The sequence below is a fragment of the Hippoglossus hippoglossus genome, chromosome 1 (assembly GCF_009819705.1).
Source record: "Hippoglossus hippoglossus isolate fHipHip1 chromosome 1, fHipHip1.pri, whole genome shotgun sequence".
NCBI classification, from domain to species: domain Eukaryota; kingdom Metazoa; phylum Chordata; class Actinopteri; order Pleuronectiformes; family Pleuronectidae; genus Hippoglossus; species Hippoglossus hippoglossus.
The window spans coordinates 16,223,532-16,241,417 of NC_047151.1; the positions used below are offsets into that span (position 1 = coordinate 16,223,532).

Here is a 17,886-nt window from a genome sequence, read left to right on the forward strand (position 1 = left end):
GGTCGACTGCAGAATAAGAAAAGACACAAAAGAAAGAAGGAAGAAGGAGGAGAGGAAAGGGAGAATGAGAGAAGGAGAGGGAGCAGAGAAATGAACAAAAAAAGCAGAAGCATGGAGAAGGGAGGATTGCTCTTACTGCAGAGGTGGTCCCACTGCAACATACACACCGCCTACCTACAGTATAAGTGTGGTGTGAGTGTGTGTCTCTGCTTGTGAGTGTGTGTGAGCAGGTGTGCCTAATGTGTGGATTTACGGTATCTGCATGGAGGCTGAGCGAGTGTCTGTGTTGTGGTAACGCGGCGCCGCGGCTCATCAGCGTCTGCGAGTCAGACAGCCGAAGACATGCCGCTCATGTTGCTTCATCCCCTCCCTGAGCCGAGTTTCAACCTGCTCCAAACCATTTTCTGCATTCTGCAAATACCACAACAGTTCTTCGTCTCTCTCTCTCTCTCCCCTCCGAGCAGCCTCCTCGTTCCTACTTCACACACTCTGTGGTCATGCAGACATTTTTCCCCCCCTACCACACATGGTGATTAACAGCCTTTTTTTTCTTTGTCTGTCTCCTTTTTGCCCATTCCCCCATTTGTCAGTTGGTTTTTGTTCGTCATCTGTCGCTGCCTCTCTCTCTCTCTCTCTCTCTCTCTCAACACTTGTCCTTACCTGTCTGCTTGACCTAATGGCTAAAGTGAGTAAACAGGATGTCTGTGTCCCTCCAGCATCACTTCAGGAAACTGCATTCCAGCACCGCACACGTCACGTCACTCTGTTACTGAACACGGCTTCAGATCGGGTCTATATTTAAATAACAAGTGTAAATATATCATCGTCAAAATGAATTGTTAACACGTCTGTCCTGTTCGCGCTGCGAGATGCTTTCTGTCAGCACATTTCACGGTTTCTCCTCCTCGCCGCCTTTGATGCATAACTTAACAGTCGGCAGCGAACGCTTTCAAAAGCCTCTCCAGCAAATGTTTCAGAGGTTTTTATTTGATCAGGTGTGACCTGAGAACAGAGACATTTGACCAGTTTGACTCGATCACTTAGTCTGATTATTTCGTTTGGTTTTATTCATTGGATTCATTGAGCTGGTGATAAAACACCGAAAGAAACGTGTTGAAGCATGATGCTAAAAAAGAACAGATGAACTCTGTTTGTGGAGATAAGATAAAACACCCAAGATATTCATATGACTTTTCTCAAACAAATTTCACACTAAGCCTGCTTGTTAAGAAAAAAACCCTTATGTTTATCAAAGATGGCATCTGGAGTGCATATTTAATAATTTCATAAATCTCTGTCTGTCTCTGTCTCTGTGTGAGGATCTCATATCTTGAGGAAAAATTGTCTTATTGGCTTCACACTTAGCATGTGTATTGTTAAGGACCCAAGGAAGAGCAGTGTTGAGCTTGGTGCGATTTGGACACGCGATACGTTCAATATTAATAAACTTCTTGGAGCCAGTGGGGCGGGGCAGTGTACTAATATAATAATTATATTGAGCTGAATAATAAAGATTATCTCTGAAATAGGCGACATGCAGTGTATGACAAGTTACACTTAAGTAAGTTAAGTAAATACTTCAAACATATATATAATGACACCCCCCTTGTGAAGCGTAATAAAACAAATACTGTATAATTTTATGAAAAACAATGACCATAAAAAAAATGTATCTGGTTGATCATGGGCGCACAACAGTCATTGTAGATAAACCAGGTAGGATGAATGCAAAGTTTGCTAACTTCACTCTGCACCATAGACTGTTTATAAAAAGCTCTGTACATCCAGCACACAAGCAATAAAAAGGTGGCAGTATACTGTAGGACAGTCGAGGACTCACTAATGACAATGGGCCCCTCATGACAACTGCAACACCTGATTCTCCAGTTCTGGATTCTGTGTCCTGAGTTGAACTCCACTGAACTTTGAATAGACAGGAACAGCTCTTTGTGCAGCAGGAGTGGTGCAGCTTCAGGGTTCTGTGGACTGAGTCCAGCTGCCAGTCTTTACTTGCCGGAGCTCAATTACTGCAGGTCACTTTTACAGTTTCTGGGGGAAAAAAGGTGCAACCAGCATCACCACAGGCTAAACAAGCAGCCCATTCCAAACAGGCAGGTTTAGAACAGACACTGCACTAGTAAGAATACAAATTGCAGCACAACTAAATGGTTTAAAATAACAGTAAAGAACGGGGAGGAAAAGCATAGATTTAAAGTTACACAATACATCAGAGGAGTTACAGTGAATGCATGAATGAAACAATAGCGTAGATCGATCCGTGTAGTTAAAAGCATCTCCACGCTGCAGTTTAATCACGCCAAGTGACAGCGTTCCTGCCGTAAAGCGGCTCGATAATTTGAACACAAAAGCAGTCGATACGAACTCATAATTCTTCAATAATGTTTCAATTCTAACAACCGCACACTTATTGAATTCACCTCCTCATTCTAATTGCTCACCTCACTCTCGGAGCGCACGGCTGCATCGGCCCAACAGGATCTCTAACACACAAGAGCGGAAGCAAAGGTCATTTTGACTGATATGAAGTCTGGACTATGCCCATGTGGTGTCACCAGAAACATATTGCTTTTCATTGTGTGCCGCGGCAGCATCGTGCAGTATCGCCTTACGTATTCTGTACATCTATAGCTGTAGGATGCAGAAGACAATTCGTCAGCTCATTTATTTTTAGGTAGTAAATAAGCTATCACATTATGAGCAAACAGGATGAGGTGACTTAATTTGATCACATAAACAGTGATATTAGACGGGTTGTATTGATCTCGCATTGAGTATCATCTATCTGCCTGTCCAGTGCGGTAGAGTTGTTTTCCTGAGAGCTTCTATTGTGTTTTTGTAAAGTTATTCTTCCATGAAATCACATCATTATTTTTTTTTAATGCCAGCGTTATTATAGCAATTCAATAGTCAACCCACTAGAGCTGCTTTAAGCCACTTAAGGAATTTCATAAATCTGGCCTTTAATTGTGACATTCAGTTTCCCATGAGGGTCACACAATCCTATTTCTGGCATGAAAATAATCACATTAAAAAAAAAAAACATTGATGGCATCAAATATCATTTGTCCAGTTGCTGAGAATCGCCAGTCAAGGACGACTGTTGGGGAAATTAACATGCAAAGCTACATCCGCTCAGTCTGCGTTAGGAACATTTCAGGTGTCTGGAGGGAGAGATTGCAAATAGGATGTGAGGTGTCAGCTTGATTGACATTAGGCTCATGCAACTATCCCACTTCTGAAAAAACTTAAACCACCTCAAAGGGGGGGGGGGGGGACAGCTTTTCCACCTTTCAGTTGTGTTTCTCTTTTTCTCGCACAGTAATAAATGCAAGCCTGCAGCACGGCGGTGGAAAGCGAGAGCGAGAAAGTCAGGAAAGACAAAAACAACATCCATCGCTTGTGAAGCCGGCCAACGTGCCATCAGACCAGCTAGCGGCATCCTAACTGATGAACATTTGTAAAGTATTAGAAAATATCATCCCTCATCCTCAGTCATTATCAGATATAAATCCACTCTGCCACAGTCTGCCACATTGTTAATAAACAAAAGGCAAGCAGGCACGAGAAAAGGCATCTTTTATGTAATTAAAATCTAAGAGCTGTTGAGCCCAAATGTAATTATTGAACAGCCTCTATCAATTAATTTGTCTGTTTCCACTCGATTAAATATCAATTCAAGAGCAAAAATGCTATGGTACACTATCAGTGTATATTGATCTTCAATCATTTTGGTATCAGTCTTTCATATCAGTCAAACTCCAATTATGTTTTGGTGCAGAAGATGAATAATTTGAGTTTATTTATCAAGTGCGTCTTCCGTGTGCTGAATCATTAGAGTAATGTATACGCTGTGGCGTATCTAAAGCAGGGTGTGCAGGAGCTCTATGCACTGTGCTCAGTTATGGATTATGCATGACATCCTGTCTCTGCTGGCATGCAACGTGACTTGGAGTTTAGAGAATGGATGAACAAATTGGAAGGCCACAGCAGGAGTCTGACCTCCAATCTGTGGGTTGTTATGAAGGAAATGCTCATTGTGTATGGAAGAGCATCTAAAGAGTATAATGCATATATATATATATATATATATACATATAACAAGCTGATAAATAATGAATCCAACCATTACATGGTGGCTCCCTGTACCTATGATGTCAAACATAAATGAGAATAGAGTTTAGAGCCAAAGGGAGAAAGTGGCTCTAGTCCTACAACGATATTTGTAGTTTTGGTTTATGCATAAGCCGCATCCTGTCGATTCATTATGCAGACCAGAGTGTAGCAGGGCATAGACAAACACACGTTCACACACACACACACACACACACACACACACACACACAGAGTGAGATGTGCAAATGATGCACACAACAACACAAAAACACACGTGTTGAATATGCAGACACATGTAACGAGAAGAGAGGGAGACTGTTAATTAACTAGAGCTCGTTAATTCTCTTTGAACCGACAGTGAGGAGGTTTACACCCTAATTACCTTGATGACTAAGCCAACCTGTGCACATGCACACGCATGCACATCCTCACACTGCAAACGCACACACACACACACACACACACACACACACACACACGGATTCTCACAGGCTGACATAACACATCTTGCAGGCTTTGAAAGTCCCACACTCATGCACTGCCGTAAAACACAAACATAAAGGTGTGAAGTCTCAGAAGTGTGAGCATATGCACGCACACGCACACACACACGCACACGCACACGCACACGCACACACACACACACACATGCACCGCAGCACGAGCTTGCCCTGGAATAAAAACTATATTAGGAACAACATTTTTTCGGCTTCCTCAGAGCTGCAAGATTCAGATGGTTACATTTATTCTGAGTTCAGACCCATCATCCGTCTGTTTGATTCACAGTGATCGGCCAGAAATAACTTAACAAGGACTTCCATACACAGTATCAGGACACATGCGTTAAATGCACATTGAAGATACATAAACACCCTTGCACTCAAACACACTCGCTGTGCCGTGCAGATGAGTGCAGCTCCCATGTCAGTATTGAACTGTAATGGCCCGTGTCAGATTAAGGGGAAGGTTTTTTATGTCCTTCGTCAAACTCAATTAATATTCCATCAGGCATGAATTCATAGGCCACACTGGTCCTCAGCCAATTTATTTGTATGTGTATGTGTTCACATGTATGAATGTGTGTGTCGACATTCATTAGATATTTGGCATATTTAATAATCAGTCCTTTGCTCAGCCAAATAATAGAAAGCATGCCCAAATACACTCATACGCACACAATGTACACAAACAGGCTTTTGTGCTTTCTGAGTCAGGCTGCAAAACATCAAGGAGTGCGGAGCATGTTTTTTTTAGAGGGAGGTAGAAGCTGGTAAAGCAGGAAGGAAATGAAAAGGGATAAATTGAAGGTATGAGCAGAGAAGAAAGAGGTGTAAAAAGCTTTAAAAAGACAGCCTTGACAGGAAAAATGTTCGAATGACGAGGGAGTAGCTGGGGAAAAAATGAAAACAAAATTAAAATGTAAGGCTGATTCTGGGTAGAAGCGAGACAACAATAATAAGACGCGAGAGAGACGGGGGCAGATTGTGTAGTGTGTACAATTAGTAGAATTTAATGACTAAAAGGTGCCAAAATATGGGATTTGGCAAAGGAATAGAAGAGAGGTTTGTCACTGAGCAAAAGACTTCTGAGCTAGAGAAGACAGAAGATGAGCAGAGGGAAAAAAACAGGGGAAAGGGGGTTAGGGAGAGTAGAGATGTTGTGGGTCAATAAAGCCTGCTGTGTGGAAGAGGAGCGGGACTCATAACGAGGTCAAGGACACATCATCGATCGCCACATCATAAAGCTGACTGGCAATGGGAAGAAGGGATGGAGGGGAGGGGGGAGGAAGTGAGAGGGAGAGTTACAGCTGCATGGGGAAAGCAAAGTTGACTGCATGATCGGCTGAAGGAAGGAGGGAAGGAGGAAAGAAAGGATGGATGGAGGAAGTACAAAAATAAAATTATCAAGATGAAGGAATAAAAGGGGGCAGCTCTGGTCAGAAAGAGGTTTAGAGGGAAATTGAATTAGATGGAATCACAGCTGAACACATTCATTCTGTAATAGAAGACACACACACACACACAACCAGCACTGGGTTTCCAATAGTACTAATGCTCTTTGTCTGTCAATCACCTCCTGCCCTGCGGCAGGGGCTGGATTTCTACACTCATAAAGTAATCCCAGCCAGCCTATCATTACATCTGAGTCATAGAGCTCAGCCTGTGGTGGATGTTCAGACATTCATGGTCCCCAAAGGATGAAACCCAATGACTCGATCATCGGATTGTCAGTCAAATATCTTAAAGACTATTTTGATGGATCGCCCTGACATCTGGTGCACACATCAGTTTCCGATATAGGGTTAGTTATAACAATTTTGTTGATTACCTAACTTTCAGTCTCAGCTGCCAATCTTGATGTGTCATCCTGTTTTATAGCATCAATGCAAAACTAAATACATCAGTACCATTATACATCAGTGTGATAAGAACTATAGCTAAAATGACAGAAACCATGTTTGAGAAAAATGTACACTTTTTAGTTTGGCCCATGTCCCATCCACTAACAAGGAGAAGGGAGGACATGACCTATACTACAGCCAGTCACCAGGGGGCAATCAAGATGATTTGGCCTCACTTTTATGGAGACGAAATGTCGTCCATCTTTAAGAACAGTCTATACCAAATACCTACCAATAAGGTAACGATCTCCCCAACAGCTTCAGCCGTTCTTTGTGATAAGTGCTAGTTAGCAACTAGCTTGCTAACATACAGTGAACATGGTAAACATTATAGCCTACCTTCTCAGCATCACTGTTAGCATTGTTGTTGCAAGCATGTTAGCATTCTATTAGGGTTTAACTCAAAGCACCTCTACGTACAGGCTCAGAGATAGAGCTGCTAGCTGCTAGCACGGCTGTAGACCTCCACAAGTCTTGTTTATCAACATTAACCACTGTTCTTGGGTATTTCCAGGATCCTCATAGACTCCTCTCACCATCTGGATGAAAAAAATGTACTCCCATCTGTGCACAACAAACAGAATATCTTCATCGGGCTATTTCTGAATATATTTCCTTAATTCCGGTTGCTGGAAATGACAAACTAAGTGAGTGTCCTGGCTGTTTCTGCAAAATGCAATCCAAAATAGTGAAGTATTGTTTTGTATTAAATCATGAAATATTCAAAGTAAAGTCAGTATTTGTTTTTAACAGTTTCTGGCTCAGATTTTTCAATTTGAGCATCAAACAATGGAGCAGTTTAGAGAGACATATGAGGACAAGTAGAAAAGAGCGTTTGAGGATCCTGGAAACACCTTCACAACATCACTGAGCAATTTGAAACAACCCTCTGGGTTTTTTGAAGAGAATTTATTTAGTCAGATAATGGGATGTCTTAAAAAAGATAATTGGATGCGGGCGCCTTTTCTTTCTGAAACTGTAAAAGTCACCTTTAGTAATTGAGCCACAGCGAGTAAAGACAGATTGCAGGAAAAATGCTGCACAAAGAGCTGTTCACATGTTTGTTCAAAGCTGATGACTGAGTACACAGAACCCCAAACTGGAGGGTCAGATGTCATATAAGTGCCCATTGTCGCGAATGCGCTGTTGTTGTGATCGACGTCACTTATGTTGATGAGTCCCAGCTTTCGCTGTCTTAGAGCATTCGTTGCCTATTTAGTTTAGTACTATTTATTTATATTGAACATTCCACATGTCCAAATTGCACCACAAACAAACAAATGCCAAGTGTAAAGCGGATAAGTTGAACGGTTCTTGAGAATTGCGTTTCACTTACAGACAGAGATTTCTGGAATTAGTGGATCGATTTGACCCTAAGAAACCTTTTAGATCAAGAAATGTAAGATTTGATGATTTGGGAATTTCAATGTTTTAGATTACTGATTCCAAAAACAAATTTACCATCGTGAGATCACATGATTAGCTTTCTGTTTTCACTGCAGCAAAACAAAAGTCATCCTTTAATGGGTCTCCACTCAGCCTCTTAGTCTTTCACCCACTTTTCCCTCCCTGTGCCCGTCGTCTGAATGAGTGGAAAGGAGGTTGGACGTCTTCATCTACACTAATGCTCTAAAAATACATTACTCTCTCTCTGTGGAGAGTTCGGATGAAGCCACTGAGATTCCGGGAACTGTTGCTTTTCCCTAAGCCTCTAACACGTCTTCTTCTCCCTCAGTCCTCCTCGCACTCGCCGTCCCCGCTGTCTAAACGACTTTCGTCTCTTTCATCTAAACGTTGTGAAGAAACGGCAGAAGAAACAAATGCTCTGTTAATTTCCCCCCTCTTCTGCTTAATTAATTTTTCTCCGCTCGTCTTGCATGTTCATTAGGTGGAATGTACAAATGTTCCTTTTTCCTTGGGTGTTTGGAAGAAGAAGAAAAATAAACGAATTGCTGCAGTTTGGGCTTTTATCCCAGCCGTCCATCAGTTCCCCCCCCCAGATTATCCTGAGGCAACGTTCCGAGCTTTAAGTTTTTTCCTGCCTAATCTGCCTCACCCCTCTGTTCCCTCACTTCCTCTCTGTATGCCGCGTGTTTCAAAGCAGATCTAATTTGAAAGGGTGGTAATTTTGCAAGCAGATAAATGAGTATGAGAGGAGATAGGAGGGGTGTTGTATAGAAACGGGCTTCCTGGCGCAGAGTGATCCCCCCAGGCCAGACAGAGTCATTTAACTCTCTCTGATATTCTCTCAGCATGGACTTATTACAATCTTTTTTTCACGCTCTAAAGTGAAAGCCTGTCCGCTAAATAGACTGGGGTGATTTGTGTGTTGAAATCGCAGCAGGTGTGATGCACAGTTTGAGTGAATGACATGAATCGCCACCACATTCACTGCAGGATGGGGAGATTTCTCACTGGCGGTAGATTGCCTACTGGTTCTTACTCATATCTACGGCTGCAGTCTACTTTTGAAAGCCCCATGGTTGGATTTCAAGCTTTCACAAGTGGAAATCATATTTCATTTCATTCATATCTCAAGCAATCACACAGTGGAATCAGAAAGCCAGAACAAACATCAAAAAACACGTTTAATTACTTGACGTGCTAAAAATTTTAAATGAAACACTGAAAACAAAGCAAAAGAAATCTATCTAAAAACTAGTATGGCAGTAGAGTGGATACCTCTGCCAAGGCAGAACAATCCCACACATGAGTCTCTGGTTCTGGTTGTGGGAAAAAAGAGAGAAAAAAAGTAAACGAGTGAAAAGAAAGAGAAAATCAGAGAAAGACTGAAAGGATGACGCTGATAATATTCTGTATTTTGACCTCCCTTCGCCAAGGAGGTTATGTTTTCGCACCTGTCCGTTTGTTTCTTTGTAAGCAAGATTACACACAAAAAAACAACTGAACATGATTTTCACAAAACTGGAAAGATGTGGACGTTTTTCAACATTTTCCTTGATTTCTGAGAGAAAAACAAAAAACAGACATATTATCTGTGAGTGTGCGAAATTTGGTGCAGCTTGATCAAATTTAAATGAACCGTTGGGCCTTGGCGGAGGAAGGTGATCTTTTAAATGTCATTCTTGTTGTTACTGCCAACAAATCTAACGAAAAGAATAAAACCAACTATCCATCCATCCATCAGTTGATCCATCAGTAGATTTTAGAGGTGGGTCAAAATATATAATTTAATTTATTAAAAAGGTTCATCATTTCCACTGAAGATCATAAACCTATCTCAAACAGGAGTAAATTGTGCCATAGCTGTGTACTACTTGCAGCCATGTATAAATACACATTGTGTAAACTAATTTGTATTTATACACCGAACCATCGTGCACACAGAGAGGCGGTGTAGGTGGGACTGAACTAAAATAAAACCACAGTGGCCGTGCTATTTGTTAAGGAGGAACATGTCACGCAGTGCATATGTGAGGCTCACTATCTTTTTAATTGTCTATGCCTCAGAGGAAGAAGTGATATGAGGCCTTGGAAACACACGCAAGACTTTTAATAAGAAATGTGCATCACTGGTTTAATTTTTTTCCATGTGAATTGTTGACTCTAAGAAAAATATAGAACCAGATTTATCATTTAATCCTTCAGTTGTTTTAACAGAGCACAAAGTAAGTGCTTTTGAGATGGGACTCTATATTATCCAGCTGCTGCTACTACTGGGCGCCATTCCAGATGAAAATTAAGTGTCTCCGGGCGGCCCAGATGTTTGTAAACATCCGACTTGTCCAGCAGCTTTAATCTAAACTGGGATTAAAAGCCGACCGAAAACTTTGCAAGGCCGTCGTGATTGGTTGATGACTATTACCCAGCATTGTAGCGGCTAAGCCCATAATCAAGGCGAACACATTCAGATAATCTGAATATGTCTTTGCAGACCCCTGCCCACCATCAGCTTAATCCCCAGATTTAGAGTCTAAGATTAGGAATCCTGGATGATTAATCCCATATTGTTTGTGTTTATGTTCGCTGCAGGGGACCCTTCGACGGGTGACCTTCTCGGTAGTCAGCCAACCCCAGGACGGCGGTTGCTATGACAGTGGCCTGGAGGACTCAGAGACGCCGAGCAGCAAGAGTTCGTCTGGGCCGCGACTGGGTGCCCTGCCGCTGCCGGAGGAAGGCTATGAGCGGACCACGCCGGAGGGCAGTGTGGGAGAGGAGGAGCACCTGGAAAATGGTCAGAGCAACCACACACACGTGCATGCACACACACAAATCATGAAGAAAACAGCCAATCAGATTCACTGAAGTTTAGAAATTGGGGTCAAGAGGCTACCAGAGTAATTTACTTGGATTCTTTTTGTCACTCAAGGCTGTATGTGCTGTATTCTCTAAAAAGCTTTGAAAGGTTTTTTATCGTACAACACACACATACATTTTATTGAAACCTTGACTGAGGAGAGTTTCTTTCCTCATATGATGAGAATGTGTTTTACAGTGTGAATCGGGCGCCTTGTGTTTGTTTGCATGTGCTCCACACATTTTGTGTGAACCCTTGTGTGTAACATGTTGAAGAGCTTTTTAGAAAAAAACAATATGTGGTAGTTTGTAGAGCACGAGGCTCGTCCGTGGCCTTGCTCTCAGTCAGCAGCCAAAATATTCCCTTTCAACAAGAAAATTGTATTTTCCCCCTTTTTTTCTTATTACCAGGTCTGTGTGAAGGACCGAGATAGACAAAAAAAATGATTTTGTATTTTACTATCTTTTTTTCCTCGTCCCTCTGTATACACTCATGCCAGAGCTGAAACAACAGCGACAACAGGGTACACTACAGCCAAGGTCACTGCAACCTTGGTGACTGCCTGTACTTCTAAAGCTGTGTATGAGCTTTCAGTTAAATGCAGCCTTTTTCACCCACACGTGAAATCTTGCAATTGAAATTACTTTCTGTCGTGATCAGATGGGGACAGGAATTGAACAGCGAATCTGGAAATACCGAACAGAAATACAACAGAAATATCGAATTTCTTGTGATTAATTCACAATAAGTTGAATTTAGTGAATCAAACTCAAAAGTTTGGATGTGTATTTACTTTATTATGATCTGTAACATGACGCCTGCAAAGTCACTTCATCTGTCATCACTAGAGTTCTTGTCTCCATTCAGCCTGATGTCAGTATTGATTCCTAAACGACTGGTTTACGTAGATAAGAACTGTAACCTTTGACACTTCACTCCCAGCATCAGTCTCTGGTGCCTCACTAACCTTTTGAACCAGCACTCATTGAATGTTATACGTCTCATTTATGTAACACACTCTGTTTAGATTTGTCATCCAAATCTCTCATAATTACCTCGTCTTTGGCGTCAATATTTGTTTGCTTTGACCTCACCTTTCACCTTTCACCTTTCAACGCTGAGCACAGCTCGGCTATTTAAAAAATACGTATTTTAAAGTCGGCAGTTTTCATTTTGCTTTAACAGCATTTTTTCTAGCTTCCTTCCCATTCTGTCCCTTCCCTCATAACCTTTGTCCCCTGTTTTTTTTTATGACACATTTGTCTTTCTCCCGATTTTTTTTGTTGAGAATAATGTTTGTGTTCCGTCAGAATATGATTTACAACATCGTCATTGAATTCTAGGTGCACATCTGTATCCTTGCAGTTGTAAAAATGTAGATGTGAACATTTAGGTTTGGGTCGGGAAACAAGCAAGAACCATGCGTGTCAGAGACTGGTCAAGACAAACTCAGTGCAGAATGCCTGTCGGATGCAGCTCAGGCTCGGTTAGATTTGTCTCTGGCTCGAAAAGGTTTAGACTGAAAAATAAGTCCTGAGCCGCACTTTACAGCATATGGCTCAGAGGGAAAAGAAGAAATAAAAGTACTGCGAGGTAAACTAATGCAAAAGTATCGTGGAGTAAGGCAAAAGTATTGGGAGAGAACACAAAACATTTTACAAGCTAGTAAGATGTATTGCCAGATAATGTAGTATTGTGACGGGACGCACAAATATTGCGAGAAGTCCCAAAACATTATGTGGCCACGAAATAAGTATCATGGGGTAATGCAAACTTATTGTGAGATAATGCAGAAGTATTGTGAGGGAATGCAAAAGTTATCCTCAAATAACATACAACTCATCTCCTGTATTGGCCTTGTATAAATACCGTATAACTTCAACATCACAAGTTCAATTGTCTTGTTCTCGGTTTTCGGTCTCTTTTTTCACACTATCTTTTGTCCTTTTTCTGTGTCCAGATGCCAGACAGCTGCCAGACGTAGCTCTGACAGGAAAGTGCACCAGGGAGTGTGATGAATTCGGCCACTCTGACACTTGTTGGATGCCCGTCCGTCCCTCACCACGCCAGCGTCACGGCAGCGACCCCCCACGGCTCTCCACCTTCGCCCCGGGAGATGATAACAACAATCTCCGTGGCCACGATCATGAGAGTGACAGCGAGAGTGCCGGCAGCGCAGGGAGCTCGGAACCCGGCATGGTCGTCGGTGGAGAAGGTCAGAGATTACCCATAGCCAATGGGGATCCCCTCGGCACCCTGGGTGGTGGAGACCGCAACAGGAACATGGGCGATCACAACCGTAACCTTCTGAACCGCAAGATGACTTCAGCATCCTACGACACATTTAGTAGCGCAGGCTTTGGGAGGCGCCAGCCAGAGGAGGAAGGAAGAGAAGGCCAGAACCAACCCGAGGTGATACCACTGACGAGGACAGGAGGTGACTACAAGACCACGTCCTGTCTCACACTGTCACGCCGGGAGGTCTACCTGTGACAGCCTGGCAATGGAGCACAACTCCCTGCTCTGAAAGAGAGGGAGGGTTGAAACTTTACTGGAGGGCCTTTTAAACCTGTGAAGATGTGAAAATGTCAAGGAAGATGTTTTCCAAAAGCTGTGCATCAAATCGGAACTTTTGGATTCTGACTAATATTTATAGGCACTTAAACTTTAGCAAGTGATGGAAAAACCCTTCAGCGAGCTCTGACCGCAAGAACTTTCTAAAAAAAATGTTTTTTTTAAACTACTAGCAAAAGTTGCCTCCAGGCAAAGTTCGTATTATGTCCTTGTGGAGGAGGACAGCTTCATCTCCTCTTCTTACCTGAATCTAAAGCATGCCTGGCCCTCTGCCACAGAGGGATGTGTGTCAAGAAGAGGGAGACTGATACTGAATAAATCCTGATGTTGTAAATGCACATTAAAAACTTTCTCTGAGGCTATAGCGGAAAAGATTTGGACTCAACTGATGAACCATCTCCTGAAAAAACCACTGAGGTCTTAAAATCGATGAAAAGAGGTAGCAGGTCTTTGATACTTGGATTAATTCAAACCAATCAAACTTTCTAATGCCTAATCAACTCTATCGTAACCCAAGACAGGAATATTAATCAATGAAACTCGTGACCGTGACTCGAGTACCGACAAAAGTGTGGTCGCTGTACAGTTACACAATAGAAAAAAAGTTCTGATCTTAAATATCAGGTACTGTTCTTTAAAAAAAACATAAATGATTCAAAACAAACTGCAACTTTTTTTTTACAGTAATCAAATGTAATCATTTAGAATTCAAGATTCTCACAGTAGTGCCAGTTTCTCTGGCTCATGTGAAAAAATGTGTTAATTATTTTTGCCTTCACATCCAGTATGTATATATCGTATGTGTGTATTTGATAAAAAAAAAACTGCAGCGTCCCCTCTGCCGCTGCTGTCCGCCATTTCAGAGTAGACTGATGCGCTGGGTCCTCGACGCGCCTCCAGCATCTCCGAACAGTGTCCATGTATCATAAAAGGTTCTTTCAGACACATGCACACGCACACGTACGCATGCACGCACTGACACATACAGACGTTAGCATGTGAACACAGACTCAACCAGTGCATTAACAGAATGTGAACATGCATCGCGCCAGAGTTTATGACGAGACTCAGTGGCAGTGTAACATAAAGTATATAATAACTTTGCATTAACTTTCATACAGAACAACATGATACACACACACATGCACACACACACAGCATATTTAAACATAAGTAGAAACACAAACCATATTAAGAAGTTTTGCAATTTGCAAAATTCATATGCACTATGTGTGTATGTCTTAATCATCATTTTTTATCATATTTCCTCTCATTGAACTAGCTGTAGCATTTTGCCTGCTCCTCTCCAGCAAGTATTTAAACATGAAATGTATTTAAATAATTACTCATCTCTCTGACTGATGTCTGAGGCTTCATCAAGTGGAATTTCAATGACATCTACTGTATGTATTGATAAATAATGTAGGGGAATATGAGATACTCTGCATACTGTAAGTAGGACTCATAGAAAAACCAAAATTTCTGTAGTTTCTGTAAGAAAAAAAAAAGGAAAAAGAAAAGAATCTGCATGAAAGAAAGATAAAGCTAACTTCTTTTCTCTCTTTTTTTAAAACCACACGCCTTTTTGGATACCATGCCTATTTGGGTACATCTGTACTCTAAATGCGTGTGCTCAGCGGGAAATGGGAGATAATGATGGCAGCGAAGGGAGTCAGCTGCAGCGGATTAGACTGTTGCTTCTTTATCGTGACTCGAGCAATTTGGGCTAACCTTGGGCCTTTCCTCTCAGTTTCCGCAGCCCAGAGTTGGCACGAAGGGTGCCGCAGGCTGCACCAGAAAAAGAACACAATGCAGTGGGAGTGCAGAGTGCCTGCGACCCTTTTCACCGCACAGTGCCGACCTCAACACGCCCATACTGCTGTGCTGAACCGTGCTGATAACAAACTCCTTCACATTTGTCCTCCCCAGGAGCTACTGCACGACTCCAGACACACTCTGCTGCACTTGGGCTGACGAGTGGGTGTGGATGAAGGCCGGCACATCTTAATTCTCATCATCAGTGTGTGGTTCGGCGTTGTGATAGGGATAATAGGGTTAGGTCGTCCCTGCGGTCTTAATGAGTTTCCTTTCACCGCTCTCCTCCTCCCTTGATGTGCAGAGATCTCATTAACGTTTGGATTGGCATATGTATAACGCTGCTGGAAAATGTGAGCGAGTGTGACTCTTCATTTTTTGGGCTGTTTTGGACGAATGAGGCGACAGGGATGTTCTAGTTAAAGGACAACTTAGTTCATTAGATCCCTGTAGAGCTCAGAGTCAGAAAGAAGAATAACACTCAGGTAAGATGCACAATAGTGTTTAAACTTTTAATTACTTGTAGTCGCAGCTTGACTGTGCCCTCACTCGTGTGCGGAAACAGTATCACGATTTGTGCTTTGATTTTTCACTACGAATCGGGCTGAGAAATGGGTACAATCTACTTGTGTGATTACACTTCATATACCTGAACAATTCTTCAACTTCACAACTCTGTAGCTTGTTCTGGGTCACTGCTGCACTTACTCCCTGAGCCTTCGTTACCCCTAATTCCGCAACATGGCTGTTTACTAAGCTCTGCTATCGATGGACTGTGCTTAAGATGATGTGAAATATATGGAGTTACTGCTCATGTGGAGTTCACACTGAAAACAGGATTTGTGAAAACAATCACAACATCCTGCAGGGTACAAACACTGAGGCAGGTGAGCACTCTGTGGGATCAACGTGTCTTAACCCCTTGGACGCTACACAAAAGTCTTTTAGAACTTGCGTCCCAGTTTGTGAGTTGATGAAAGAGACTCTGGACACCTTGCTTCATCACACTGGCGTATATTTTCCTCAAAACTGCTGTTTTATGGCAGCTCCATTATGGCACCTTTCAAACCCTCCAGTCTGGATCTTAAGGGAACTTGCTGTACATGAATCTGTGTGGATGTGTATCTTTTTTTATACTGCATGTTTAAAAAAAAACATGAATATGTTTCAATCTACTGCAAAACAGAGAGGGGAGAAGGACAGAGTTAGTACGTCTGAGACCCGTCACCCACTACTCAAGACTTTTTTTAAAAACGGGCGCTTAAGCGGACATCACGTACCTGTCTTCCCCCTCGTGCTGTTATCCTTATAGCCATGTACAGATAGAAATTACACTGTAGAACATACAACTCGAATCCATTACAGACAATGGCATGCTTAAGGTCTTAAAATCTGCACTTGAGATACAAAAAAAATGAGAAAAAAAATGTTATTTTTTATTTTTCCTCTTTCCTCTGTTTTCTTTTCTTATGGGGCTGGCTCTGTTTTTTTTTTGCTGCTCCCTTCCTGTAATTACATAACGAACTAATTGCATTTGCTATGAGGAGGAGGAAGAGGAGCTGTCGACGAATGGTTTGGTATGAAGATGAATCATGTAAAAGTTTGACTTTGACATTAAAAACTTCAAACACTCTTGTTTGCCTGTTTCCTTTGTGAAAACTCTATGTTTTACAGTAGCTGTGAGATTGAGAAAATATGTGGAGCAACAAAAAAAGTATTTTCAATAAACCTTTTTAATATTAAATTGGCTAAAAATGCAAGTAGTAACTTTCTAATAGGGCAGCATCCATTAAGTGGCTACAAGATGTAATAAATGGTTTTATTAATGATCTATAAACAATTACTTAGGCCCTGTAGACCTATAATCTATTCATAACTATGTTTGGGTTGCCAGCTGGTAGAAAATCCTCCTCCAGCATCAAACTCACTCTTCAATTAGTTAACTTTAAAACCTTAAATTAATTATCCATCCAGTGGACTAAGTAGCCTCTGAATTTCTGGAAAAAAGGGCCAAAATCCTTTATTAGCTGTCTATTAACATTTATAATTGTGGGTGACTAACAAACTTTTGATGATGGCATATTAAAAAGTGAGAAACGTTGCTAACTCTAGATATGGTGACATAAAGGTTTGTTTATATAATTAGCTTTTTACTTCCTCCAAAGAGGTGGTATTCACCCCTGTCCGTCTGTTTGTTGGATTGTTTGTTTGTTTGTACGTAAGATTACACAAAATTAACTGAATGGATTTCCACGAAACTTGGTGAAGGATGTGTTAAGGGTCACAGCAGAATTTTTGGTGCGGATCCAGGATTTTTTTTTCTTCTCTTTTTTTAACATTGTGTTACGTTTTTCAACAATTTTTGGGGGCCTTGGCGGAGGTATATGCTCAACTGAGTGCCATCAAAGTTAGGCCCATTAATCACAGCTAATGAACTCAGAAACGTGTCTTATTCAAATGGTGCAACATTTTTTAACTGTTTACAAAACAATCTCCATTCAAGGTCCATTTACCAACTTGTTCAGGAGCTTCTGCCTGTAGACATTTGTTATGCCCCACCTCCCCCTCTTGTTTTTCTCCTCCTACTTCTCCTTTTCTCATTTTCTTTTTCCTCTCTCAGGAACGTGTGATGAGCGTAATTTCGTGGAGGGGGATTGAAGGGAGGCAGGAGAGGAGGAGCTCTCTCTGTAATTCTCTCCACCAT

General features: G+C 41.7%; 1 protein-coding gene across 1 annotated transcript in view; it reads left to right on the forward strand.

Annotated features, from left to right (window-relative positions):
- The window catches only part of pcdh7a (protocadherin 7a), a 44,766-nt gene extending 27,952 nt beyond the window's left edge, over nucleotides 1–16,814 (forward strand). Inside the window, exons 4-5 of the mRNA XM_034586773.1 lie at nucleotides 10,529–10,730; nucleotides 12,754–16,814. Of these exons, the coding sequence (XP_034442664.1) occupies nucleotides 10,529–10,730; nucleotides 12,754–13,286 (735 nt within the window). The 3' untranslated portion in view covers nucleotides 13,287–16,814. The remainder of the gene's footprint in view (nucleotides 1–10,528; nucleotides 10,731–12,753) is intronic.
- Nucleotides 16,815–17,886: the final 1,072 nt, after the last annotated feature.